The sequence below is a fragment of the Indicator indicator genome, chromosome 36, assembly GCF_027791375.1.
Source record: "Indicator indicator isolate 239-I01 chromosome 36, UM_Iind_1.1, whole genome shotgun sequence".
NCBI lineage: Eukaryota > Metazoa > Chordata > Aves > Piciformes > Indicatoridae > Indicator > Indicator indicator.
In genome coordinates, this window is record NC_072045.1 from 1,936,958 (window position 1) to 1,963,868 (window position 26,911).

The 26,911-nt window shown below is 46.7% G+C and overlaps 1 protein-coding gene across 1 annotated transcript in view; it reads right to left on the minus strand.

The window, feature by feature from the left end:
* The window catches only part of CPAMD8 (C3 and PZP like alpha-2-macroglobulin domain containing 8), a 42,315-nt gene extending 20,131 nt beyond the window's left edge, over positions 1-22,184 (minus strand). Inside the window, exons 1-25 of the mRNA XM_054396049.1 lie at positions 22,105-22,184; positions 19,680-19,831; positions 18,441-18,463; positions 17,409-17,574; positions 17,195-17,247; positions 16,743-16,760; positions 15,813-15,867; positions 15,586-15,699; positions 14,934-15,018; positions 14,558-14,666; positions 13,863-14,090; positions 13,307-13,477; positions 12,823-12,951; positions 10,481-10,670; positions 10,080-10,252; positions 9,833-9,982; positions 9,569-9,727; positions 8,626-8,768; positions 7,454-7,519; positions 4,057-4,288; positions 3,318-3,471; positions 2,610-2,752; positions 1,810-1,861; positions 849-1,147; positions 221-446 (exon numbers count right to left, since the gene is read on the minus strand). Coding sequence (XP_054252024.1) covers positions 221-446; positions 849-1,147; positions 1,810-1,861; positions 2,610-2,752; positions 3,318-3,471; positions 4,057-4,288; positions 7,454-7,519; positions 8,626-8,768; positions 9,569-9,727; positions 9,833-9,982; positions 10,080-10,252; positions 10,481-10,670; positions 12,823-12,951; positions 13,307-13,477; positions 13,863-14,090; positions 14,558-14,666; positions 14,934-15,018; positions 15,586-15,699; positions 15,813-15,867; positions 16,743-16,760; positions 17,195-17,247; positions 17,409-17,574; positions 18,441-18,463; positions 19,680-19,831; positions 22,105-22,184 — 3,370 coding nt within the window. The remainder of the gene's footprint in view (positions 1-220; positions 447-848; positions 1,148-1,809; positions 1,862-2,609; positions 2,753-3,317; positions 3,472-4,056; positions 4,289-7,453; positions 7,520-8,625; positions 8,769-9,568; positions 9,728-9,832; positions 9,983-10,079; positions 10,253-10,480; positions 10,671-12,822; positions 12,952-13,306; positions 13,478-13,862; positions 14,091-14,557; positions 14,667-14,933; positions 15,019-15,585; positions 15,700-15,812; positions 15,868-16,742; positions 16,761-17,194; positions 17,248-17,408; positions 17,575-18,440; positions 18,464-19,679; positions 19,832-22,104) is intronic.
* Between the last annotated feature and the right edge of the window lie 4,727 nt (positions 22,185-26,911).

Consider the following 26,911-nt stretch of genomic DNA (forward strand, 5'->3'; position numbering starts at 1 on the left):
TATCTACTTGAAGTCACTTTCAACTCGAACATGGTTCAAACAAATGACACACACACCCCCCCCCTGCAACAATTATTTGTCCTGGAATTAAGCAGCACACATGTTTGTAACTGCCCACCACAATCTTAGTTGGTGTCCAGGTACTGCTCAGAAGCAACAGCTGGAGTAGCTCTTCCTATTTGATAACTGGTACCTAGTGATACCTCCTCAGAATTGATACCTATTATTGAAGCTGTAGCTCTTTCTGATCCTGGAATTATGTTGTGAGGAACTCCAAGAGTAAATGCTTCATTGTGATTTTCATCAGTCTCTTCTTTTCTCCAAATTTTAAACTCTCCCATTGACCCCCAGCCTGTGGAAAAGCCAATGTACTTCACCTCAAGCTGCCTGGGAGCTCTCCACTCCACAATAAGAGACTCATTTAGCACCCGAGTACCATGGCCAACCTGAAAGGAACAACAGAACCATGCAGTCCCAAGAGCCCACAGGTACAACGTCACCTGCCCGGCATCCTGGGACCCAGTGTGATGTCTGCACCAGAAAGCACCACGGAGCAGCAGCTTTCTCTTGCTGTCTCACAACACAATCGAAGGAAATGTCATGCGAATTCCACAGGCTTGAACTCCAAGGCCTCCAGCTCACTTAGCGCTAAAAGCACTGAAGGTATTGAGAACATAACATGGCAAGCAGATAGATGAAAACAGCCTGACCAAGCCTTCAGAGAGAACCAGCAACAGGAGCGAACCTTTCACCTCCTGCAGGTGCCTCATGACATCCCGCCATGTGTGCTCAACTCCCATTTAAGACAGCAAAGAGACTTCCACACATTACACAGGTAAATTCACTACCTGGATAATCCCATTTTTCCAGCTGATCCAGAAGCTGCGGAATTCATCCCAGGAGAGGATGCCAGCTGTGTCCCTGCTGGCCACTGGCTCACCCATTTTGCTGATGGAAATCCATGTTTTGGTATTCTGATGCCCACCAATAACAATCTCAGCCATCTCTGCCATGTCATGTGGCCCAGAGGACAGGGCCAGGTGAGCATCATTGTGTGCTTTCACAGCAATGTCAAACTGTGTCATCTGGGCAGGCTTCTGCACATACTGGTACTCATACTTGTTGGGGGTAGAGATGTGGATTTTCTCTAGTCAGAAAGAGAAGAGAATGTTGTAAGAATGGGAGCTCAGTTCATGTTTCAAAAACAACCCACAGTTAACCACTACACTTTAAACAAACCTTTTCTAAGGCTCTTTCTCCCAGCTTCTCTTAAACTGTCAAAGTTTATGTGGCTATTTCTTCCCATTTTCTATTTCTCTCCCTTCCAGTGGAGAAGATCCTTCAATTCAAACTGCTGAGCTGGATTTCTTATGAAGTCTGTAAGTGATTCTTTCATTTCTAATCTAGTGGTCAAAAGCATTTCTGTTTAGCTGCTGGAGCCAGCTCTGAGCTATCCAAATCTCAGGCAGAAAGAACACTCTGATTCCAGACTGAATGTGAAAACATCAGCTGCAGACACAACACAGCCCCAGTTACTGTCCACAGTGCTGAACACTGCAGCTGTTTACAAAGTACAGGAATTTCATTGCCATTTCCAGAAATCACTTAGGCAGGCACAGAAAATTCATAACTAGCCAGCCAGGTAAGAAAGACTCCATTCAAAAATTCCTCCTACACACCATCACTCATCAGAGACATGGAAACAAAGATTTTGTTTTTTGTTTTTTTTTTTTTTTTTTCCAAGGGATGAAGCCATATGGTTCTATTTATAACTAAATCAAACAGGCTGAATATCTCATTTGAACTCACCATTTGGGCAGAAGAACACACTGTAGGTATATTCTCTGGACAGTCCCTCTGGCTATAGGAAGACAGAAATCCAGACATTAAAGACAGTGCTTGGATTAACAGTAACAGCCACTCAGGTTTGCTTACAGATACAAAAATACCTCTGCTGCTGTTGGGGAGCTCCTATCTTCTGCAGAAAGGTTACAAGCCTGTATTCTGTTAGCTGGAGAGATGCTAACCACTGCCAGCCCATCTCACACCCCAGCACAGAATCATGAAACCGCTTAGGTTGGAGAAGCCCTTTTAAGTCCAGCCGTTAACCCAAGCCCAGTGCTAGAGCAGCACCACATCTACCCAACTCTGAAACCCCTCCAGGGATGGGGACTCCACCACTGCCCTGGGCAGCCAGGGCCAGGGCTTGATTACCCTTCCAGGGAAGAGATTGTTTCTCATGTCCAACCTACACCTCCTCTGGTGCAACTTGAGGCTGTTTCCTCTCATCCTGTCACTTGCTGCTTGGGAGAAGAGACCATGACCCACCTCACTCCAACCTCCTTTCAGGTAGTTGCAGAGAACAGAAGGTCTAAGCACATTACTTAGATTAACAGAGCCAAGCTTATCTGATAAAATTTCTATCCCTTTTTCTCCTGAACAGTACTGAGGACCAGCTGGGCTCTTTCTGTACACATGCCCCACTGCAATCACATCCCATCATGGAAACAGATCAGAAACCAACTTGAAGACTCTTGTAAACCTATTCACGATTTATCCAAGCACTTATTTTTCCCCCTGAATTATTACCCAAATTCCTCTTTTCTTACTTCAATGGTAACACTACTGCGAACATAATCCACTCCCACAGGGGTCCTTCTGTCCATGTCGTTGTCCTCCAGGTGCTTGCTATTCTTCAGGGTCTGCATCCCCTCCTGGCAGCAGCTGGTTTCACCATAAGCAAAAGCTTTTGCTAAGGAGCAGAAGGGGTAAGAAGAGGCTTTGAGATGGAAGACCTTCATGAGTTCAGGATCTAAACTGAACAGCTACTAACAGTGGTTTGCAACTGCAGCTCTCTCTCATTACCTTTGTTCTGCATTTGAATGGTCACATCTAAACCTGGACAGTATTTGGACCATCAGTGGGCAACAGAGAAACTCTTTCCTAGTTTTCAGTGTTGCACAAATTTTCCTGTGGTTATTTGCTTGAAAGAGGAACAGAATTTATTATTTTCTTATTGAAAAATCCTCTCTGTTCTGAGGAAGATATAACAGACCCACACCTTAGACACCACACAGCAGGAGAACTGGTGACTAAAGAGCCTCCTGCAGCTTGTTGACAGAGACTGCTCATTGCAGTACACTGCAGAGGCAGTTTCTAAGACACAAATTAAGTTGAAAATCTAAGCTGGCAGAAAAGGGAATGAATGATTCCATTCTGGAGTACTAGGGACATGGGAATTTCCTTCTAAAAGAGGAATCAGAAGAAACACTTGCACAAGGCTGACAGGCAGCAAGCTGTTTTTATTTCTATACTACCAGTGATGTTGCTCAGTCCAAGCTCACTGAAGGACAGAACGACAGAGGTAGGTTTAGCTTCCTCAGGGGCCACGCACTTCTTTCTGGTCAGATGGTGCTTCCCAGGGTGCCCCACAAACTTTATGCCTTTTGGAACAGAAATCTTCACATGGACCTATAAAAATGATCACAAATTAAAGCTGCAAACCCAATAAAAATATACAAAAAATCTGAAACCCACAAGGTGCTGCAGAACATCCTGGCATGCAGGGATGGTTCCTTCTGCAGACCCAGCAACCTGCCCACCCGGCAGCCTGGCTTGCAGCTCCACAGTGCCAGAGCTGCCTCAGAATGCTACCAGTGCAAGCAGGCAGTGGCTGAGAAGCAAACACCTGGGCACAGGGTTTCTTGGGAAAAACACCATATTCTTTCCAAATAAACTGCTTCCAGCAGCTTGTTGATTATGAAGGAAATTCTTCTCTGTGGTTCAGCATAAGCTTCCAAATCATCTTCCCTTCATTCTTTAGTGTTTCCACTTCTGAGGTGTCACAAGACACTTCAAACTCCTACAGCTGTCCCAAGCTAGATGCAAATAAAGCAGTGAGACTTATTCATGTTGAAAAGCAGCAAAGGATTCAAGCTGAGCTTATCACTACTTTATCCCTACTGCTTATCCACTGTAACTTGTAGATGGCACAGGGAAGCCCAATGATAACACAGCACCTGGTAACTTAGTGACAGGACTAGAGAGGGCTGTTACCTCCACACAGACAGCTAAGTAATTGTAGACAGTCAGTGGGATTTTGGTCTGCTCTCCCCGGATGACATGGTATGGCAAGGTGAAATCAATGAAGAAAGGTTTAAATGTCTTCAGTTCTGTTTGCCTGGCAATGCCCAACCCCTTCTCTTCAGACAGCCCCACAGCTTCAGTAATCCAGGTAGTGATGGAGTCTGGCACCTCCACACGCAGCTGTGCTTCTCCTGATACATTACTGCCAAACAGAAGAAGGAATAACTTGGAGTGATCAGATTTAATGAAATGCTTTGGCATGAAGCTAAAGCACACAGAGCCAACACAGGACAGCAGCAGTGTCTGCTCTGAACAGCAGCTGAGAAATAGCTCAGTGTTTACCAGCAGGCTCTCTGAGATCTAGACACAGTTCTAAGGAGCAGAAGAGCAAGCGGCTGCTTAAGCAAAACAAAGTCTAGTACAAATTCTTACTGGCTTAAAAGCTTTACAGGCATTGTAGAGTCGCTTTGCTTAGGGGCAAACATCTGTACCAAGTATGAAAAGAAAGAAGAAAGGAAAGCAAGAGGGAGAGAGAGGAAGAAGGAAAAAAAGCCAGAAGGATGGGGGGGGGGGGGGGGGGGGGGGGGGGGGAAGGGGAGAAGGATCTTTGACAGAGGTCCCGGACAAGAACAGTTCAGCAATAATTTATCTCACACAACAGTAACTTTTGCTGGAACCCACTGTCCTGTATACATTGCTACCTGGGAGACTCTGCTTCAACATAAGAGCAAAGGGGAAGTTTTCCAGACACCAAGTTCAGCAGCTGCTGGTCCTGGGGAGCATGTTTTGATACAGAAGCACTTTGGTTGGTTGGTCCTTGGCATGCCTGACTCAGAAGATCTCCAAACCATAGTTTTCTTTCAATAAGGAAAGAAGGAATAAGGAAACTTACTATTAAAAATCAAATTTCTCTTCCGAGTATTTCTCTTTCCTGTGCATATCACAACAGGGTATCATAAACCTGCTATCCTCTTCCATGCTTTATAATAACAGAAATTCAATTTTCTTATGTAGACTTTGCTATTTCCCTCCTGCAAAGCAGCTTTGGCCTTGCCTGAACAGAAAACATTTCCTCTAAAGCAAGAACAAAAGCTATTTCATGGCTCAGCTGGCAGGATGATTGGTGCAGTTATGAGTACACCCTAAGGTTGTTTCCTCTCAACTTCTTATTTATTCCCCAGAGCTTGATCCACATGCTGCTAGCTCTGCATGTCTGAGGGCAGTGTGCATTTTAGCTGGCATGGAAAAGGAGAAAGCAAGGTCCTCAGGACAAGCTCTGTGAGCCTACAGCAGGAGACACTGCCTTACACCACTGCCTGCCACCAGGACAAAGGGAAGGGCTGGGCTTTCACTGCTTTTCAGCTGAGGGTTACTCACACACAGCTACCAACAAAGCAGCTCTGCTTTTATCCTCTAGAACAGATGCACTGTTCACTGAGCCTGAACTCCTGTAACTGGAATGAGGCAGCCTATCAGGTACTGCTCTGTGCATTTATATTGCAGAAGGAAAAGGATTCAAACAAGTGGTCTGATGAAAAACTAGAGTTCCCTGGGCCTTTGAACAGACTCGTGAGGCTGGATCAGTCTGCAAGCCAATGACTGTGGCCCCCTAGCTCACACCAAAGAGTGGAGAGCCTGGGAACTGCACTTGGTTTGACAGCACAAAGTTATTTAACCTTCTCTGAAGCCCTACACCTCCTTAGCATTGAAGCTGTCACCACAACTAGAGTTGGGTAGCTGGTACCTGCCCTGACCTGCAACCCTCAGCAGCAGCGGAGTTGTCCTAGCTCTGGAGCTGGCAGCATTCCCACCTCTTTAAGCAGCCAGTTTGTTGCAGCTGATGTTCTCTGTACTGGGACTCAGCCCAAAGCAGCATTAACGATTTTCACACATGAGGGCACTTACTCTACTGGGCAAGGGCCAAAGCACACAGCCCAGCCATCAGACCCTATAGCCACGCTGCAGGACCTTTCAGAATTGGGTTGGGAAGTTGACATTGGGCTTTAGTCTCTCTCTCTTTTTTTAATTGTACCTTATAATTGCAAATAGTAGAAGGAAAAAAAAATATATAAAAATTCTTCCTGTTCAAGAGAGTGGAAATCCAGGAATGCTCAACACAGTTGTTTCTAATGAAATGAAGTGGAGAAAATGCAATCTGCAACTTTTTTATTCCACACTCCCCCACTTATAATTAACTGCCCCAGCTTGCTGAGGCCCCAACAGGCACTTTCTGGAATTCTTTGTGTATTCCTACAACACATATTTCATGCTCAATTGAACAGATTTGAATACTATTGCTGCAAGTTCCTGTCAAATTTAATTTGTCATCATTTATTGAGCATGAACTTTACTTGCAAACCTGGAGAAGCCTTTTAATAATTGCTTCAAATTGCCCTGGATGTGCTGTTTCTGGAGGCATTAGTTACCTGGTTATCCATTTTTTTAGTTCCAGCTGTATGCAGTGGAAGCCAGGATTTATTAGGCAGCAAATGAAGGCTTGGAGGAAACACTTTTGTGTTGGATGAAAGAGAAAGAAGGCCCTGTGTAGTTTGAAAAGTGATCACTGCAGAACACTCACCAGGGCATGGTGAAACGAGAGCAGCATTTACAGGAGCAGCTCCTCTGCCTCCATGTCCTCACATGTCACTCTGGGACTGTTTTCCCACTCGAGCACACAGAACAATTGATGCTAGGACAGGGCTGGAAAGGCAGAAGAGCAGCACCACTGCTTGAAGTTGACATTCCTTAATTACCCTGGCATCCAAATACAAATCCAGACCCAACTCATTCCCTGCTGCAAAGGAAAACTGCCACTCCTGAGGCGCTGGTCTTGGCTGGGAACTCATCAACTTTTCCCATTCCCCTTCAGTCTCCAGTGGTACACTGAATTCTGGATCACATGAAGATTTTAGGACAGAGCTGGACTTGCAGCACCACTTTATACCTTGCAGCCCCTTCCTGCTGCAAGAGCAGCCTTGCTTGCACTGATTGCAAGGGAAGCTTATTCCACAGGCAGCTCCTCACATGAACCACTCACTGCAAACCTGTATCCCAGCTTGCTCATCACTAACTTGTTGATGTGCCCTGTCCATAAGTGAGTGAAGCCTGGAAATGTGTTGGACCAAACCACTGCTGCTTTTCTCCCCCAAAAATGCTCCTTTGCTGGTGACACTGTGGTGAATTACCCAGGGGTGTGAGTGAGTGAGGGCACTGCAAGACCAGGTGAAAACACTCCAGAGAAAGGTTACTGACGAAAGCAGCAACGAAGAAAAGCAAAACCAACAAAGACTGTCAGAGCATGCCAGGGTAACTTCAGTGGGTGTAAAAGAGCATTGTAGTCAACAAGGATACAACCCTCTGGATATACCTGACATTGAGGCAGTGCCAAATCCATGTTTCAGGGAAGAAGGTTCGTTTTCTCTTCTCTGCTCTGCTTGAACAAGAAAGAAATCCTTGGAAATCAATTCTTTCAACAAGGCAGCTTCAGCAGTAACTGAGACATCAGTGTGACCACCTGCGTGCAAGCTCACGCCACCAACTACAACTCAAGCTAGTGCAGAAGCATTAAAAATTGTTCATAAACCAAACGATCCCCACACACTTCACACACACTGGAGACAAATAAGGACTTAAGAGTGTCAGACAATGTTAAAAGCCAGTGTAAATAATATCACCTCAAAAAACATGGAGCTTGGATGAGCCAAATCTTTTCCCCAAGCAAAAGCAAAAGGGAGAATATAGAGCATGGGACTTCCCAGGAGGTCATGATGTTGCCTCACAGTTACCATGATCATTGCTTGATGTTCCCCTCCTGTTTCTTCTCTTGGAATTACTTTGATCTCTCATATTTTAGGCCTAGCTTGCACATATTGAGAAACAGCAACTAATGAACAGAAAACCAAGAGATGCAGAGTTTCACATGAAGCTTTTGAAAAATATTATTTTTCGTTTTGCCAGAATTAATTTAAATCTAACAAAATAGCTGTCATCAAGTTGGTGCTCAACCATTAGCTGGGGTTGTGCAGTCTGGAGAAGAAAGGCTCCAGGGAGACCTTAAAGCAGGCTTCCAGTACCTGAAGGGGCTACAGAAGAGCTGGGGAGGGATTTTGTACAGAGCCCTGCAGTGCCAGGACAAGGGGTGATGGCTTGAGACTGGAAGAAGCTGGACTGAGATGAGACATGAGGAGGAAATTCTTCCCCAGGATGGTGTTGAGGCGCCAGAACAGGCTGCCCTGAGATACTGTGGAGGCTCCAAGCTTGGAGGTGTTCATGGCAAGGCTGGACAAGGCCTTGAGCAACCTGGGCTGGTGGGAGGTATCCCTGCCCATGGCAGGGGTTTGGAACTGGATGAGCTTTAAGGTCCCTCCCAAACCATTCTATGATATGATTTTATCACATCTATCAAGAGCACAGAGAAGTTTCCCCACCATTGCCTTATCTAAACCAAGCAATTTCCTTGGGGCATGGAAGTGGGAAACAACAAAGATGAAAAATAGCTCAGAGTATCCTGGACCAGATGCTTTGCAACAGAAATGTTACCTTGGTGCTATTTTAGAGTGCATTGTAGCCACCAGTGTGCCAGTATGTGGCTGGAAAGCTGGCACAGCCTCATCTGTGTACATGCCCCCATTCTGCCTGTGGTTCAGGCTGACCAGATCCGTCATCACGACCAGACCAGTTTCCTAGAGAATGAAAATAAAGACCGCAAAACAGAAACTAGCAAGAGAAAAAAAGAATTATACATGTACCCATAACAAACTTTTCTGAATAGAATCGCCCAACCCCATCCCAACATTTACAGGGTAAATATTCCAACATTTACACGTTAAATTTCATTGGACCTTGAGGATCTTCCCAAGCTTTGTATAAAAGTGGCTGTTGATGTGAGAAAGTGTTGGCACCTGAGCAAATGGGCAGAGCCTGAGCAAGCTCATTTGCTTGCAAAGTCCATGTGAAGCAGGACCCAGCATCACTGGGTGTCTGTAGTCAGCAGGCAGCAGCAGGCAACATCATTACACATTTCTCCCCAGAATATTATGTTACAACTTTTTACCCTTTCTAAAAGTTTCCAGTGTCTCCTGCTGCAGTGAGAAGGCAGCTCCCACGTCAGGCATCACCAGCTCTGCACTGCCAGGAATGCCAGGCTGGAAAAAAATGGAAACTGCCCACACAGCTTCCCAGTAAAAAACACGGGATTCCTAAGAAAGGGGCTGGCCAACTCTGTCCCCTAAATGCCTTCATTCATAGGAGACAGCAGTTCCCAGGCACAAAAGGCAGCAGGAGCCTTGTTCTCTTTCCACACCTACCCAGCCCACCGCCCCAGCCCATCTTTGCAGGACAGGGAGTCTCTGCCCTCAGCCTACCCCCTGAAGAAACAGCTCTGGGCTGAAAACCCCAAAGGCTTGCAGAGCTGAAGGTTATTCTGCAAGCAGCAAAGCACAAAAGACACACTGCACAGAGAACTGAGGCTGAGTTTCCCTACTGTGAAGGCGAAGCGAGCGTCCTTGGTAATGTCCCAGTGCCAGGGGAAGATAGAGGACCTGCGGCGCCGTGAGGACATGCCTGGCCACCAGAAGTGTCCCTCCTCCTTTGGGGCTCCCAAGGCATCAGACACATCATACTCTGCAAGCTCCTGAAAAACCTGCAGGGAAAGGGAGGTGCCTGCTCTCCTGAGCTGTACAGGCTGTCTCCTGAAGGTGAGGTACAGACCTCAAGAAAAGGTATCAGGGCCCTGAGCCTCCCTCACCTGCCTGGCTGTCAGCTGGAAGCCTGTTTTGAGCAGGTGCACACTCTTGTCCACAGTGGCTATGCAGACACAGCTGGACTTGGCAGCTCTGACTTTGATGTCCACAGCATCACCAGGTCTGGTCTCATTTGCAGAGAGAGCTACTGTAACCTAGGAATGTCACAGGATATCCCATCACCCCAGTCAGCAGACAAGGCTAGGGAGCACCAGGACGTCAGCCCTTCCCCTGGAACTGCAGTGCCCATACCTGATTTTCAAAGGAGGATTCCACGGTGAACTGTAGGCTGTCTGTGACCCCTTCCCTGTTCTCCCTGACGTAATATACCAGAAGACGACCCAGGGGAGCCATGCTGTGAACCACCAAGAAATGGAGGAATGTCCGGCAGACCTCAACCTCTGCTGAAGGGGCACTGGTAGGTGCTAAAAAAGACATTGTTGAAAGGTTTATTTATCAAGAGCAGTCTCTTATTTCCCCAACCAAACACTGCAAGACACAGAACTCTCCATCCAGGGCTTGCATCCATCCCTTGTTCCCACTGCAAAATTATTCTATGCCCTCTGAAAAGCATCAAAAAGAGGACACTGTTTTGTGAAAAGGTTGTTTTTCCCTGAACATAGGGAGCAGTCTGCATTTCTGATGCTAGCTACCTGTTCCTGGGAGGTGTGTGATATCAGAGCTCTTCTCAAAGGGCACAGTGCCCTTCTTGCTCCTCTGCTGGGTGACAACTCTGGGCTGCAGTCCTGAGAGGACAATGTTGCCTCGCGATGCCACCTCATAATGTAGAGTGAAGTTGCAAGGACACGTGGACTTCACTGCAATCCAAGCCTCCTCTCCCACCTGCATCCAGAGACAGAAAAGTGAGATCTGGTCTGTCACAATGCATGGCTTTTATTTACAAAGCACAGAACTGTTCAGATCTCAGTCTAAAGTCCCCCAAAGTACAGGCACTGAGCAGTGAGCTTTGCTCACGCTGCTTTCACAGCCAGGAGTAGCCTGTGTGCAGCTCTGCACTGCCTGCGTATCTGACTCCAGAATGGGCTGGGGGGCTCCATGCATTAATAAAGCAATAAAGGAATCTCTGGAATCCTGGAAATTAAGCTTTAGGCACAGAGCAGCTGTCAGAATTGGTTGGATTCTAGACACCCCTTCAGTAGTCCAGCTCAGAATGGGAAGAGCTGGGGTGGGGGTGGGAAGAGATGTGTGTTTGATAGCCTACAGTGCGACTGAGACTGTCCTTGGGGATTTGCCTCTGCAGTTGAACTGATTATGCGTTGTGATTATTTTCATATGGCAAATACCAATCCAAACAGAACCAACATGGCATGAAATTACTGGGGATAGATCTGAGGGAACATTTCAAATTAGACAAGTCTCGGTATCAGTTTGCAGCTCTGGCACTCAAGAAGCTGTCAAGCACACAAAGAAATGACAAGAGAGCTTCTTTTGTCTGGATAAACCCAGCTGATGTTTACAGCAGCAGACCACCTGCACTTTTTATGCCCTGAAATTCCACACCCAGAGGCACTCACTGAATACCCTGGAGACAAGATCCCCCAGGTACCACCAGTCCCAGCAGCACAGACGCCAGGACAGTCACAGGCCAGGGCTGGGTAATGTCTGCCTCAGCAATAAACCTTCTGTGGAGCAGCCAATTTTCCTCATTCCTAGGATATGAGGAGCAACTCGTGTCAAGTAGGATTTCCTTAGCAAGTCCTGACTCTCCTGCCATTTAAAGCACAGCAGTGACCAGGCAAGGCTGTAAAGGCTGAAGAGCAAAGTTAGAGCCCAATGAAATCCTTTGAAAAACCTCCTTCTTCAACACTACCACAGCATTAGCATTACAGAAGGCACAGATGGTACAAACCAAAGGGGCGCGCTCTAAAACACAATGAGCACAAGGAGAATGCCACAGAGTCCAAGAAGTGCCCCGTGACATTACATATTGGAAGTATTAAGAATTCCCCAGTGCAAATGATGAAGCAATTAATTTAAAAAAAATGAATGTAGCTAATTGGAACACCCAGTAAGAGTTGGCAAAGCAAGGAAACAGTTCCCACATCAGCTGCTCATCCAACTCCTTGCTTTCCCACAGAAGAATTAGTTCTAATCAGGTTATAATAAGAACAATGTGTTCAGATTAGCAGTGTATAATCCCCTTTCCATACCTCAGAAAACTTGTAAAAGATTAATTAGCCATTAAACTTTCCTGAAATGTAATGATAAAAGGAAAAAGAAAAAGCTCTTACTTGGATACAGAGAGTCTGAAACCAGCCTGCTGGTAACAGATATCTTAAGTGTCTCTATGCCGAGCAAAATGTAGACCCTTGGAGCATCTGCTTGGGGACAGACCAACCCCTGAACAATTCTTAGTAAGTATGCACCAGGAATTGTGGTTAAATCGGAGCTTTGCTTTAGGAGAGGTCATGACAACTTTTATACCAAGGGCTACAAGTTTAGAGACTTCTCAGAAACTGCAGAAGACAAGAGAAGCACCTTCACAGTTTGGTAACTGGAAGACGAAACAGACCCAGCTGAGATTTAAATTGGAAGGTCCAGTGAGACTACACAGCCCCAATTTGGACCTTTAGGAATTAAGCTACTCCCACTAGCATCACTTCCAATCTTTCAGCATTTGTTGACTTGAACTGAAGCATCATTTTCACCAAAATTCCTATGTGAGCATTACTGGAGCTGCACAGAACATCAGACTGATTACGAAACCCCTGTGTCTCCTGCCTGTATCTGCCTTGTCCCCACAGCACAAGGACATGACAAGCTGTGCAAAGCATCAAGGGTACCTGTCTTAGAACCCTGTGGAGCCCACACTGAACGATTATTTGGTGGCTGAAGTGCAGTTACTTCAGCTTCTGTGTGGAAACAATAGCTGTCCAGGATCCCAGAAACAGAGGCTAGAAAGATTCAACCAGAATAAAGGACTCTGAGCCAAGAAATGCAGTGGCTGCCACAGTGGGCTGTGAAGCCAGCGTACCTGGAAAGGTTTATCTGGTGCCTGGAGCTGGATGTGACATTTGCTGGGTGAGTACCAGCTGCTGATGGACAGGTAGCTTGGCAGATACTGATCTCCAGATGGTTTCCCATCAATAGCCATCACTTTGGTCTGGAAAAAAGTCACACCTGAGCATTAGGCAGGCACAGACAGCCCCACTCGTGCTACCACCCTGCAGTCACAGCTCCTGCCTCACACGCCCCAGCTGCTCATCTCTTGTCATCTTTACACAGCAACAGCACCCTCCAGATACCAGAGTTAAGCTGTATTTGAACAGGCACTTCGTCATAACGGTCAGCATCAGTCCCACTGCCAGTGAGAACAAAACCATTGTCTGCTGCATTCAGCTCAGGAAACTGCAGCGGGAAGGCAGCGGTTCGCTGTCTGCAACACTGGTGGATCCAGTGCAGGTTTGACAGGATTAGTTACATGAAAATCCACTAATCCTCTCAGAGCTTTCACCCACCTCAAGCCAGACATATTGGGCAGCTGTAGGGATGGAGGGGATTTCAAACTCCACCAGGCCCTCTCTTGACACCAGTTCACTTGTGTAAACATTGTCCTTTGGTGTGAGCTCAGCTTTAATTCGGACAGTGACTCCGTCAGCTGGACTCCCATCAGGGTAAGTGACTTCCACCTGCAGAGTGTTTCAGATATGGAACAAGTTACACACTGCAGACAATTCCAGCCAATGACAGAAACAGCAGGTGGGAGAACCACACCAGAACAGGGTGCAACATGCTGGGATCAAGTTGGTGTCGTAGAACCATAGAACGGTTTGGGTTGGAAAGGAACTTTAAGATCATTTAGTTCAACTCCCCTGGGCAGGGACACTTCCCACCAGCCCAGGTTACTCAAGACCACATCCAGCCTGACCTTGAAATCTCCTTTACGCCTTCACAACTCCTCTGGGCAGCCTGTATCAGTGCCTCAGCACCCTCCAGGGGAAGAATTTCTCTTAGTATAACCTTCTATGAGCCACATGGCAGTGTCTCTCCTATTCACTCTCCTATTCATTTTACCTTTCCTTTGTAAGGCAGTCCAGGTTTGAATTGTTTTCTGGTATCCTTGGAATACTTGATGTCAATGAGCTGTTTCTGAACGGGTGTTGAGTCATCAAATGTGAGCTGCTTGCTCCCATCAGAGCTGATGACTGTGGCCCAGATGCTGATGGTGCCTCGGAAGTGTTCTGGTACGTCAGCTGGCATCATGTCTTTGACACAGACATCAAACACAGCAGAGCCATCGATCTACAGAGGGGTGGAGAATGGAAACAGAAGTTCGTGTTCACAATCCAAAAGCATCTAGAAGCCAAACCTGAAGTGCAGACATTTGACAGGACTTGGCAGCTGTGTTTTGGGAGGACGTGGAGAGGAGAGAACTAAGCATGGAGAAGGAAGGAGGCAAGAGAACACCTTACATCTTCCTCCCCTACCCAGACTCTGGACTAGTTCTGTCCCAGTCTCTCATTCTCATGTTCTCCCTCAGCCTACATGCTCTAAACCCAGACTAATGCTCTGGCTAGGAATTCTTATCCTCCAAATCACAAACATACTCCAGATTTTTACATCTTATTTACATTATGTTGGGCCAAATCGTCACAGTTATTAACTTATTTTCTGCTCTCCCATCAGCAAGATAAAATCCAGCTATGGTATTAATGTCCGAAGGTACAGATCAGGCACTTTATGGCAGCTGCCTCAAAGGTCTCCCTCACCTGTGTGGTCTTGAGGACAGGGTGTCCCACTTCATGCCTGTAGTACCCTACACCATTGATAGTCATATTGACTATTAACTTCCCTGTCACTGGTTTTCCAAACGTGTATCTGAAAAGGAAAGAAGATCACTCATAGCTTCCAGCTGGTTTTGGTGTTCCCCAGTCTGTCAAGGTGGGTACTGGGACCTGCAACATCACAGCTCTCCCAGCTTGTGAATGTGCTCCATAAAGGCTCTTACATAGGAAAGCTCCTGATAATGAGCAGAAATTCTATGAAAAGGCTGCAGCAGAGGAGATCCAAGCTCCAGGGACTGCATTCTCCTGGTCCTGTACTACAATCCCTAGCAATGAAACTGGATTTGGGACAGGTTCCTACCTGGCATGGACAGTTCCTTTTTCACACAGTGAAAGGTCACGGATGTAGCGAGGGGGGTCAATCATCAGCTCAAACTTGGGTAATACTACAATGAAAAGAAATACAACAGAATCCTCTGAAGGAGACATATGGTCCAGATTATGAAGCACAGCAGCTCTGAGAAGGTCTCAGCTTGCCATCAGCTGAGGCCAGGGAAGCCAATGTTGGACAGAACAGCACTCAGCAGACTGAATAAGCAAATGGAGAAAACCAAGACCGTCTTGGAGAGATGGCCTTAGCAAAACACCCTGAGGTGTTGACGACTTTTCAGAGGGATCTGTGACCCAGGATTTGAGCCCAAACTCAGACACACAGTTAGAAGGACAACTTGCTACTGACTCTGCCACACCATGCTGGCAGCAGAGCTGAGCTGACAGTGTCTGCGTGTCCAGAAGCACTTCACAGAATCACTTCTCTGATCAGAGGTCACAGGCTGTGTGCTGGGGGTGACAGCAGCCACCTTCTGTTAGGGGCACTTTGAGACTGAAGAGGAAGGTAGCAAAAAATGAATTCCGAATTCCAAATTCCAAAGGGTTCTTCCAGTCAAAAACACTTCACAATGTCTTGTTCTGCCAGGTGGGTACCAGACTGAGCTGATGTGGGCACCACTCACCATATTTCTGAACATCAAAGGATTTGTTGTAGGTGTGCCCCTGCATTTCAGCAAAGATGAGCCACTGCCCAAACACTGGCTGGTCAGACAAAGGAAAAGTCATATTTACAATACCTGAAACAGGAAACAACAGACTGTGAACTCGGTGTCACCCCCAACCGCTGGCAAGACTTACTGAACACAACTCAGGAGCAAAGGCAGTGGAAAAAAAAAAATCTGAACCTTACCACAACAAATTGGCTTCAAATTGTTCCACTCTATCATACGAGAGCCCCGAGGATCCTGCAGAGTGGTGTGGGAATAAGAAACATCGCAGTCACCATGAGCGTCACTGTTGTGCTGAACTCAGATTGCAACCAAGAATTCAGTCTGCAGCAGACACCTCGCTAGCAGCTCAGACCTGGCTCACACCTGCCCAGAACACTCTGCAGAGGCTTCACCAGGGGATTTGCTTTCTAAACTTCAACACCCACTCAAGGACACTGCTTCTAGAACCAGTACACACCAGTGAGCACTACCCATGGCAGATCTTCCACCTATCTTAGGCAGATGCTTTAGATTAAATGAGCTGGCCCCTGAAGACTCTTTCTACTCACGAAGGAGCTGTACAACTAGCAAGACAATTTTTAGATTAAATCAATCCTGCTGGTTTTGTCAGCTTTAATGTGTAACTGAATGCAAACAGAAGAGGATGGATTCTGCTTGCTGACAGCTAAAGAAAACATATGGTTTAAAAAGGAAAAAAATCCAACCCCCTAGCCACGGAGGAAACTCAGGAGCACCCTGTCCTTGCCATGAATTTACACTGTCCACTGTCATAATGTCTGGATGCAGATGAGAGGGGCCCTGCTCTACCAGCCCACCCAGGTGAAGGACAGAAGTGTGTCTGCATTGGGAGGAATGGAGAAATTGAGTGGGACCACACAGCTATGAGCCCCAGTAAATCCAGCCAGTTCTTCTCAGGCTGGAAAATGGGAATGGACTTCTGAAGTTGACTAGAAAACAAGTATCTTTGCTGGTGATAATGACAAAGCAAGACACAAAGATCAGGGAGACACAGGACCAGAGATGACTGCCTAGGTCACAGCTGGGAGTGGCTCACCCAAGGCTACAAGAACCTCTTCAGGGAGTGTGCTGGAGGTTCAGCAGATACTCACCACCACATAGGCTTCAATCTGAAGAGAAAAAAAAAAAAGGCAAGCTTTGACACAATGGTTTTTTGCTTCTTGTCACAAGTCACGCAGGTAAGGCATGGTGCACAAAGTGACAAAACTTCAACCACAAGCCTGAGAAACACATTTCATTCACACATCTAACTGGTGCAGATCTGGGCATGATCTAAAGAGAGTGCAAGTCTCTGAAACACTCTAACTGCTTGGTGCAGTCACAAGGTATTTGCTAGAGCTGCAAAAGTGTTTAGTCTCCTTCAGCAGTAAGGTGACCAAATGCAAAAGGCCTCAGTTGTGGATAACAAGGAGCCAACAGAAGACATGCCTGAAGAGGTTACAAAATCCAGTGGTGTTTCTGCACAAACACACAGCAGAACAAAATGCCGGTTCCCAAGTATTCCATCAGATTTTACAGGGAGAAAGAAAGCAGTTTTCTTTACCCTGTCATTGACTGGTCTCAAGTCAGAAGTCACCATAAAGAGGTTTATCAACACTAAAAAAGGAAAAGATAAAATTTTTTAGCCACCTCAGCTGGCACTGAATAGAATATCTCATCCCAGAACCTATCCCCCATCCCCTCCCTCTCCCTCCTCCACCCCTTCCCCCCCAAAAAAAGGCAGTCTTAGGATGTGGAAAGTTCAGACATCACTTTACCTTTCTGCTTGGGTTTGTAGATGGGCTTGTCAGTCTGGATGAACACTGATGACCCTTTGCTGTCAATGGTTACTGTGGTATAGTTGTGGAAAATGTAGCCTTCCTCTGCTAGGTGCCGGTTGCCCCAGACTTTTAGATGCGCCTGGCCACGGAGTCCTGGAGGCACCTAGAAAACAGACAATGAGGTGAAGAAGACGTGGAAAAGCCTTTGAACTTGCTGGGGAATATAACTGACAGTGAAGTGAGCAAAGAGCAGCCACCTGCTGAATTTCAGTGTAACTATGTACTAATAATAAAAAGAAAATGAAGAACATACTACAGCCTTTGCAACGTCTAAACTTTAAAGAAGGCAAAGTGGTGCAAAAAACTCAGCAGGAAATTCTCCTCTACCCTTTTTTTATCACTCAAGCAATGTGATATTTGAACTACACGTGCCGCTTCCACTAAAGAAGGCTACATGTGCACATTTTCAACCAGTTGCTCAGAGAAACAGAAGACTTTGGAAATGGTGTTAAAAATTACCAAACAAAAAATCTGATACTAGAGAAAGCTGCTAACAGTAGGTCCTCATCTGAGCACAAAGCTCACCTGGATGCTTCTGTAAGCTTTCCTTTATGGACTGTGATGATGGCAAAATACTGTCAATGCCAAAGGCTAAAATGCAGCTCAAACTGGCGAGAGGCCATGGCTTTTGAAGGGCAGCAGAGATACAATGGACTTCTGCGGTCTGCCCAAATGCTCCACATCACTCAGTTCCCAGCACATGCTGCCATCCCTGTGCGCTAATCACAAGAAGAGACAGTGAGCAGTGAGCCACAGATGCAGCGATTGGTTTGCATCAGTGGTGTAAGGGCCTGGCAGATGAGCTATGATGGATTAAGCTTTGCTCTTCTCACTCTCCATTCTTTCTCTTCTGAAGGTCTCCTTAAGTGCATGCACCAGAACGTGACCTGTGCTTGTGCCACATCTGCTCAGAGAGCTGGGCCTGATGTGGTTGAAGGCAAGTCCCATCTTAAGATAGTTGACACTCACCTTCAGTTTAATTGTTCCTTTATCTAAAATGAGAGAGAGACAGAGAGAGACAGAAAGAGAGTTATTCTTCTCCAGCTGAGGTACCAACGTTTCAGACTTTGCAGCTGAGTGCAAGGAGACCTTGTGCCTCGTACAACACCCCTTCATTGTGATTTCACCTGAAGTCATTGTCCTACATCATGTAAAACAATCTGCAGGGTGAGCAACTCATACCTGTCAGAGCTCTCCAAAGTAAACCAGGTCCACATTTATTTATAGTTTTGGCCCAAGGTAATCTGCAAAGTGCTCTATGGTTAGAGAGCACCATCAAGGCTGAGGTCTCAGCACAGGGCATCATCTGGCTGTAAAGAGGACCTGGCCTCTTTTGGGATTGAATAATTCTCAAACACTCAAAGAAGATATTTTGGTGGCTGGACACAGCCATACCTAAGACCTCTCTTTGCCATGTGTTGTCCACATGTGTAAGCATCACTCATTTTGAATCGCTCAGCAATTGCCAGCCAGTTTCAAAGACGACAAGGGGAGAATAAAATGAGAGTCAATCTGTTCTAGGAAAGGAAGTGGCATTTGTACAACTCCCAAGTTCAACAAATAGATGGTTAAGGAGCCTGGCTGCCTGGAGCTTGCCTAGATGACAGCTTACACTACTACTGGCAGCACTAGAACAGTGCCACTGAGCTTCATTTTCACCAATGTAAATTCGTTGAGGATTAAGCTGGACATAATCAAAACACTTTTTGTCTTTACACACAGGATGGAGAGGTGTCTCTCTTGGATTTTAAAGACTTCAGCTGCACAAATATCAGCACCACTTAGTCCAGAGAGGGGAGACTGCATTTCCAGTGCTCATTTTAACATAAGGGTAGAAAGTGATGAGGTGGTTGTAAATTTTATATTTTTCTTCAAAGTCAGCTTAATCTTATTCCATATACAGCTCTCCAGGGTCAAGCATTCAGGTTTCAAAAGGAAAAAATTTCACTATAAAATCCTTGAGTATCAATTATCTAGGGCCTGTATGTCTTGGTGTTCCAAAAACTACATGCCCAGGATGTTTGAGGTCGCACACATCAAAACCACATTACCACCATCAACCAAGAATATTTAGCAGTAGTCAGTGAATTAAACAATTTGGCTGCAGTTCTCTTATCACCTACAGCATTTCTCGAAGAGACACTGAAGAGTTCCAACAGCAGCTCAACTTATAAAACAGGTCTTGAGTTCAGAATAAGAGGAACTTACCCAGAACTGTTCCGTGGGCTTGTGACACTGTTTCTCCTTTGACCACCAACTGAACCTGCACCGTTGTCTCCTTGGCAGAGTTAAAGATGGTGACACTTATGGCTTCCTCCACACCAGATCGGAAAACAGAAGGTGCTGCAATCAGATAGCCCCTGAGGAGCAAAGTTGGAAGCAGATGGTTAAGAATAGCAACAAGAATCTGATCTTCACTTGTAAGCCACTTTACATATAACAAAAGAACAGACTGCTCTTTAACATCCCTGTGGGGTCACATTTGTGACCACCAGCAGTCTGAGCCTGCATCTAATGTGCATTACAGAACACAGCGTGCACATAGAAACAGAGCCCAAGTGTCTTACAAACTCCTAGTATTTAAATAAAGACAGCAATGTGGATGCTTATTGCATACCTAACATATTTAATTTTGTATTGTATATAAATAAACTAAATACAGAACCAGCTAATCATTAAAATGCTGAAGTTCATGAAAGAATAAGGAGGTACCTGACCCTCCAGTTGAGTTTTGGAGGTAATGCTTCGGTTTGAAACAGTTTAGATACTTCTAATATTTTTCCCTCAGTGATTTTTTCATGGCTCCATTTTCACAGATCAACTTGATGCAAAAAAAAAAAAAAAAAAAAAAAAAAAAGAAGTGACTCTCAATGCTGACAGTTGGCATTTTCTAAATGGCAGACTCACATCCATGTACCACATTGAAACTTCCAACAGATACAGAAGCAACCCAGAAACTCTAATTGCAAGGCTGAGCAAAAATTCTCAGCTCTGACACGACATGGATTAGGTTTTGTCTTTTTTTTTCCCCAGACAATATCCTGCAAGTTTTAAAACCCTGGAAAACAATAACTATTTTAGCAGACAAGTGGTGTTTGAAAGCCATCCTAGATGCCCTCCCATATAAACCACAATCCTTGTATTCCTGCATAGAATCTGCACCATTTCTGTGCTGTAATGGCACCATGCCATGAACTTGTCAGCTAAAAGCATTACAGACTCTCAGCTCTTTGATGCATTGAGCTGGAAGCAACACATTCATGTGCTCCTCATGACACACCTCTCTGGATTTTTTTTTACCCAACAGGATTTTTTACAACAAGATAATTAATTAGTTTCTCAGCCCATGCCTTTCCACAGTTCCATGAGCCAGGTTGCTTTAGTTCATGACTAATTATCACTTTGGGATGAGGACAACAGTGTTTTACAACCCCCAAGTCACATTTCATCAAATTCCAACCCCACATTTCTCCCTCAGCAAGCCTCATTGCCATGGAGATCCCATTACCCCCAAAGGAAGATCAGATCTCTGTGGCATCTGAGTTAAATTGCACGCGGTGCTTGCAGACTCAAAACCTTATGGTTGCCAGCTTTGAAAATTCATCAGAACAACAATAAATAACAATAAATAGTTACTACTCAGTCTGCAAATTCTTGCTAAGAAAGACATAGATGATCTAGTTGCAGAGGGAAACACCATCTGCGTCCAGTACGAAATTATTAGATTCAAACTGTCACGTCAGCACAGCACCCCAGGGCCATATGTGAAATCACATGGATTCACATAACTCTCTGCTGCTGTGATACAGCTATTTAATACTAAATATTTGCGTTGGCAATTAAACAGTTAACTTGACAGTGACTGGACAGATCCTTGACGCTCATTTTACTAACAGCTCTGTCAGGTTACACCAAAACTTGGCAGGATGCAAAACATTTTCTAGTAAGCAAGTGAAAATAAGTTTTCCGTGGCACACCGTTAATGTCGCTACTGATGGCTGTAATGAGCCTGGGATAAAGAACAAAGCAAACCGTAACCAAAGTTCACCGAAAAGCTGTGCAACAAGCTGCGGATTAAGTTTCTAAAAGCCAGAGAACTTTCCCCGTAGTGAAATGTTTCTCCCTGGATGATCCTCCCCACAAGAATGCTTCATATGCTCTCTGAGAGCAACCAGCGTTGCCTTCAAGCATCCAGGCGCAAGAGCAGCCCTGCGCAACACCCCGGATTCCTTAAATAATTGTTCGCAGATAAAAGCTCTGCAGCCGCTGCCTGGAGGAGCCAGAGGCAGGTATTTTTAAGGAGGCTTTCTTCTTCTTCTTTGTTATGCCTTTTGTTGTATTTTTTTCCCCCGTGCTATGCCCTTTTGCGCCGGCGAGCGTAAACGCGCTGCTGCTCTGGGACCCGCCGAAGCTCGCCCGCGGCCCTCGAGGGGACTCTTCCCAGGCTTTGTTCGGCGGCTGGCGGCGAGCTGCCGGTTGGACCTGACGATCTTGGAGGTCTTTTCCAAGCCTCGTGATTCTATGGCACAGCCTCCTCCGGAGCCCCGAGCAGAGCGGTTGGTCCGTCCCCCCGCCACCCTTCACGGGGAGGTTCCCCGCCCGGCGCAGGGTGCGCAACCCTCCCGGTACTTACTGCCGGTCCTGGGGCTGGGCTGCACTCAGGCTGCAGAGGGTCAGCAGGACCGCCCAGGCGCCGGCCTCCTTGCGGGACATGGTGCTGACAGCCCCAGGCCACGCTGCTCTCCTCGGGCAGGAACAGCCTTTTGTTCCCGGCGAGCACAGCCCGAGCCTTCCCCACCGTCCCGCCGCCGGGCTCGGCTACCCGGTGTTTCTGGACGCCGCCGCCCCCGCCGCGTCCCCGCCCCCGAGCCGCCCCCTCCTGGCCCCGGTGCCCGCTTCTCTCCGGCCCCGGCTCTTTGTTTGTGGCTCCCCGCCCGCTCCCGACAGCGTGCACCGAGGGAGGTGACCGGGGCCCAGGTCGTGCTTGCCCCCGCCCGGTCCCAGGTGCGCTGCCCGATTGGCACAAGTTCCCGGCGGGATCCCGGCTCCATCCTCCGACTTTCGCTGTCCTCTGCAGCCCCGAGAGCCGAGCCTGGCCGGCCCTGATGCCACGGCAGCCGCTTCCCTCCTGCCCGGCCCAGCCAGCGCCGGCACCACCTGTCCGTGCTCTGCCTCCCTTCCTTTAGATATTAGTAAGCAAACGTTAGTGTAACTTAGCACCAACTCTGGAGTTTGTTTGACAGATACCTCTATGATGGTTTCAACACTGCACATCGTTTGCTTGAAAGGAGTGGGGGCAACGCTTTCTTCTGCAGAATAATGATGGGAACATAGAAGCAGTCAGGATGCAAACTGGATCTAGTCAGAAGCAATAGAGATCTATTCAGTACAGCCAGTCCCTCACCCTGCTGACATCAGTAGGGCCACACCAGTGCCCCATACACTTTCCGTGTGGACAAGTGCCTGAGATTCCTAAAACGCCAGGAGGAAAATCCAATTTTCTATAAATGCAAGAAGGATCTGAGAGCAGCATGGGAGGGAGGATGAAGGTGGCCAAGGACCTGCCTGGTGAAATCAGTTTTATACACGAGCAGCTCTTACTGAACTTCCTTTAAACTCCTAACCAGTACCAGATGTGGCTCACAGGCTGCTGCTGGAATTCCAACACCTGTTGCATCACACCGAATAGGATTCATTTTTTGGCAGGCACAGAAAATTCCATTTCAGTAACTAAACAGTTTGAAATGAGATCCAAAGCCTTTTTCATTTTAGACCAGGGTTGCACATACTTTCATAATTAGCAGATGGGTTGTGGTCTTTGGAGACTGATTGCCTGATATTTCTTGTAGTCAGTAAATATCAAAAGGAAAATCTTCCATGGGGAAGGAATCTCTCCTTTGAAACAAGTTAATGATTCCAGAGGTGCCTTCCAACCCCATCATGCTGGGATTCTGGGATGTTGTGAGCACTGCTACTCTCAGCTCTGCTTCCTTTTGCTTTTTCCACCTTTCAGTTGCAAAATTCAGCTCAATAGGACCACTCAGAAAGATCAAGTGGTAGGATCACAGCCTTACTCTTTCACTGCCTCAGAATGCGTGTTTATCACTGCCTTGTCTCAGAGGCAGCAGCCCTGAAAGCACAGGAGGTGACCCTGACTTAGGTAAAGATTCTGAGAGCACATCAGATTGATCAGTGCTCTGCTGTGCACCTAAGGAACCAGGCTGTGAATGACTTCTCAGTAGCATGTGTGTTCCTGTCCATCATTATACACCTCCAGACAAGAATGAGGTCTTAGTTAATTTTTACAGCACTATATTCACAGTAAGCCCCCCACTCACTTCTTTAACTCCCTGTTTTGTTCTCCCTTTGTGTTTTGTGACAGCCTCCTGCTAGCCAAACACAGATAGCTCATGCAGGAGCTGATAACTGCAGCACAAGGGTCCTGTTGGCTTTGGCATACTCCTGCCACTTTTCAGCAATTTTTTACTGCAATTTAGCAGTCCAGATACAGAGTGGTAGAAACAAGCCCGATCCTGCCTCTGGGAATTCAAGCATCTCTAGAACAAAATTACAAGGAAAGAATGATTAAAGAGCACATTCAAAACAAGGCTCTAATCTTATTAGCATATATCAACAGGGAATATAATCGTTAAACGGTTCTGTTGAAAGTCATAGAATCACCAAATCATTAATCCTGGAAAAGACCTCCAAGGTTGAGCTCAGTTGTTGAAAATGCAGCACAGCCACCATGAAACTATTTCCCCAAACACCGCATCTACCTGGCTGTTAACATCGAGGGATGGGGACTCCACCACTCCTCTGGGCAGCCCGTTCCAGGGCTTAATAACTCTTTCAGTGAAGAAAGTACCAAGAAGCTCGACAGGTCTTGCCCAGCCATTATCACAGAAACACCTTGAGAGAGACTGATCTGAGGTGTCTGAGCCCCCTCTGCAAAGCTCAGAGGTGCTTGTGTTGCAGACCACACACAAATGGAGAAGAAGAGACAACCTAAAATAATTTCTCTGAGTTGAACAGGAGTGCTCACATAATCACTAGAAATGCTCTTAATTGGTGTGGCCCAGTGGTGCCTTTCAGAGCTGTTAGATCTTCTGCTCTGGAACTCTTTGCATGTCCCAGCAGTTGTAGCCCAGCCGTGGTTTGTTTATCACATTCCCTGCGAGCTTCCGTATCCCGACAGTGGCACTGACTCTGAGGCGGGGAGGGCTGCAGTAATCTGATAAGTTCTCATTAGCCTAAAATGCAGAAACAGCTGCTGGGCTCATGAGCTGCTTGCTTGCTCTTGACGAGCAAAGAATCTGCTCAATTTGAATCCAGAGTGAACAAAGTTTTAGGGGTGGTGAGGAGGAGAGAAACTGATCTCCAGTATCTCCTGGGCAGCAGCTCTACTACTCACCACAGCTCACACCACAGGCTCCTCAGGTTGACTCCTGGTGATCCTATCTCAAGGAGCACAGGAATTGCAGAAAAAAAATGCTTTCACTCAGTGCTCCTAAGCTGGTGGTCAAAACAGTGAGGTGAAAGCAGTGAAACGGAGGAGAACACAGTGAGAGAAATACCAGAATCCAAGCAGGGCAACCTCTGCAGTGCACACCTGGCTTAAAATGACCTTTACCAATTTCTTTTTAGAGAATTAAATAAATTTTTTGCAGGGGATGATGCTTACATTTCTGTTCTCCCATCCAGGTTCTCAGACCTGACTGGTTCATTTCATAATTGCTTTCATTTTTTGGAAGAGGAAAGAAAAGCCTCCTGCCCCAAAACAACCAGCACAGAGCACACATACCTTAACTGGTCAGTAAGAACTTCTGGCCTAAAGGGTGAGTGTGTAGGTAGTGAGCACTGCACAAACTCAGCTATAACAAAACTAGTTCTACACTGATGCCAGTTACAAAAGGGAGAACATTATTAATTCTAGGGGAAAAAAAAAAAAAAAAAAAAAAAAGAGAGACAGCAATTGATAACCCAAATAAAATGAGTCTTCAGTTTAGGATCCCAACCAGCCCCAAGCACCCAGTACCATCAGAGAGTGGCAAACAAAACCATTGGTGTCACTTCTGCTTAGCTCCTGCTCCAGTGACTCTACAGCTCTGTGGTGTTGTTTGTACAGTGCTAAATATGGCAAGGATCTAATTCTGTGGCTCTTACAACGTGGAGGAGCCTAAAACACTTCTGCAAAAAGCCAAACCAAAACCACTTAGAAAAAACATTCAGGGAAATCAAGCTGGATAAATCCTGGTGCAAGCCCACTGCAAAGCCTTTGCTGGAGAGGACGAGCTGCTCTAACCCTTGTTCTACCACCTGTGCAAAGAATCACCCCAGTGCTCAGCTGAAGGAGCAGAGTGGCCAGAATGCTCAAGTCACTGCTGAGGATTCTTCTGAGACCAGCAGAGCACAGCCCCCAGCACTGCTTTGCCCTATGACCAGTTCCATCACACAGGAGACTTTCTGCCGACGTCTCCACACACAGAAGCGAACTGGCTGCTAGGCAGCCAGACTTGAGCTCCTAGCAAAGGTCCCCATCCAGTGGCCAGCTCCAAAGGTGCAGCGCCTGTTCCCGGCTCGGAGCATGGTCCTGCCACAGGTGACCAACCTGGATAGTTCATGGAACTTGTCTGAAGGAGAAGCAATAACAGATGAATAGCTAAGAATAACTCACTGCCCTCCCACTGGCTCATGGATAAGGTGCTGTGAAAAAAACGGGCACTGATAGTCATAAAATGAAAGTAGTGACAACAGAAGGGACTTCTGGAGATCACCCAGTCCAACCCCCTGCTACAGGGCACCCACAGCAGCTTGCCCAGGGTCACAATGGCCAGTGGGGGCTGGAAAGTCTGCAGAGGAGACTCCACAACCTCTCTGGGCAGCCTGCTCCAGGCCTCCAGCCGCCTCACACCAAAGTTTCTCCTCCTGTTCAGATGAAACCTCCTGGCTTCCCGTTTGCATCCATTACTCCTTGGCCCCATCCTTTTGTCCCCCACCCTTTAGCTCTTGCTGAGCATTGCTTGGAGCCGCTGTAGGGCTGCTCTTCACCAGGCTCTCAGCCTTTACTCCTCCCAGAGATGCTCCAGGCCCCTCAGCATCTTTGTGGCCTCCCTGGACTTTCTGCAGCAGTTCCCTGACCCAGCTGCCAGGTGGAGTTAAACCCAGAAGAAGCTTGAGGTTTCTCTTCACATTCACTCTTCTGACCAGGGCAGTCTGGATAGCAGTAGGCCAGAGCTCGCCCCTGGCACTGTTTAGCGTCTCCACAACCACCACTGCACCTGCTGTTTAGAATTAGCCTTAGGTAAGCCCAGATGGAAACAAAAGCTTGTATGGGAGATCAGTTGAAGATATGCAAAGATGAAGGTGACTGCTGGAGCAGGGGAAAACAGTTTTATTTTATTTCAAGAGAAAGACAGAAAACAGTTCCATTTGCTGGT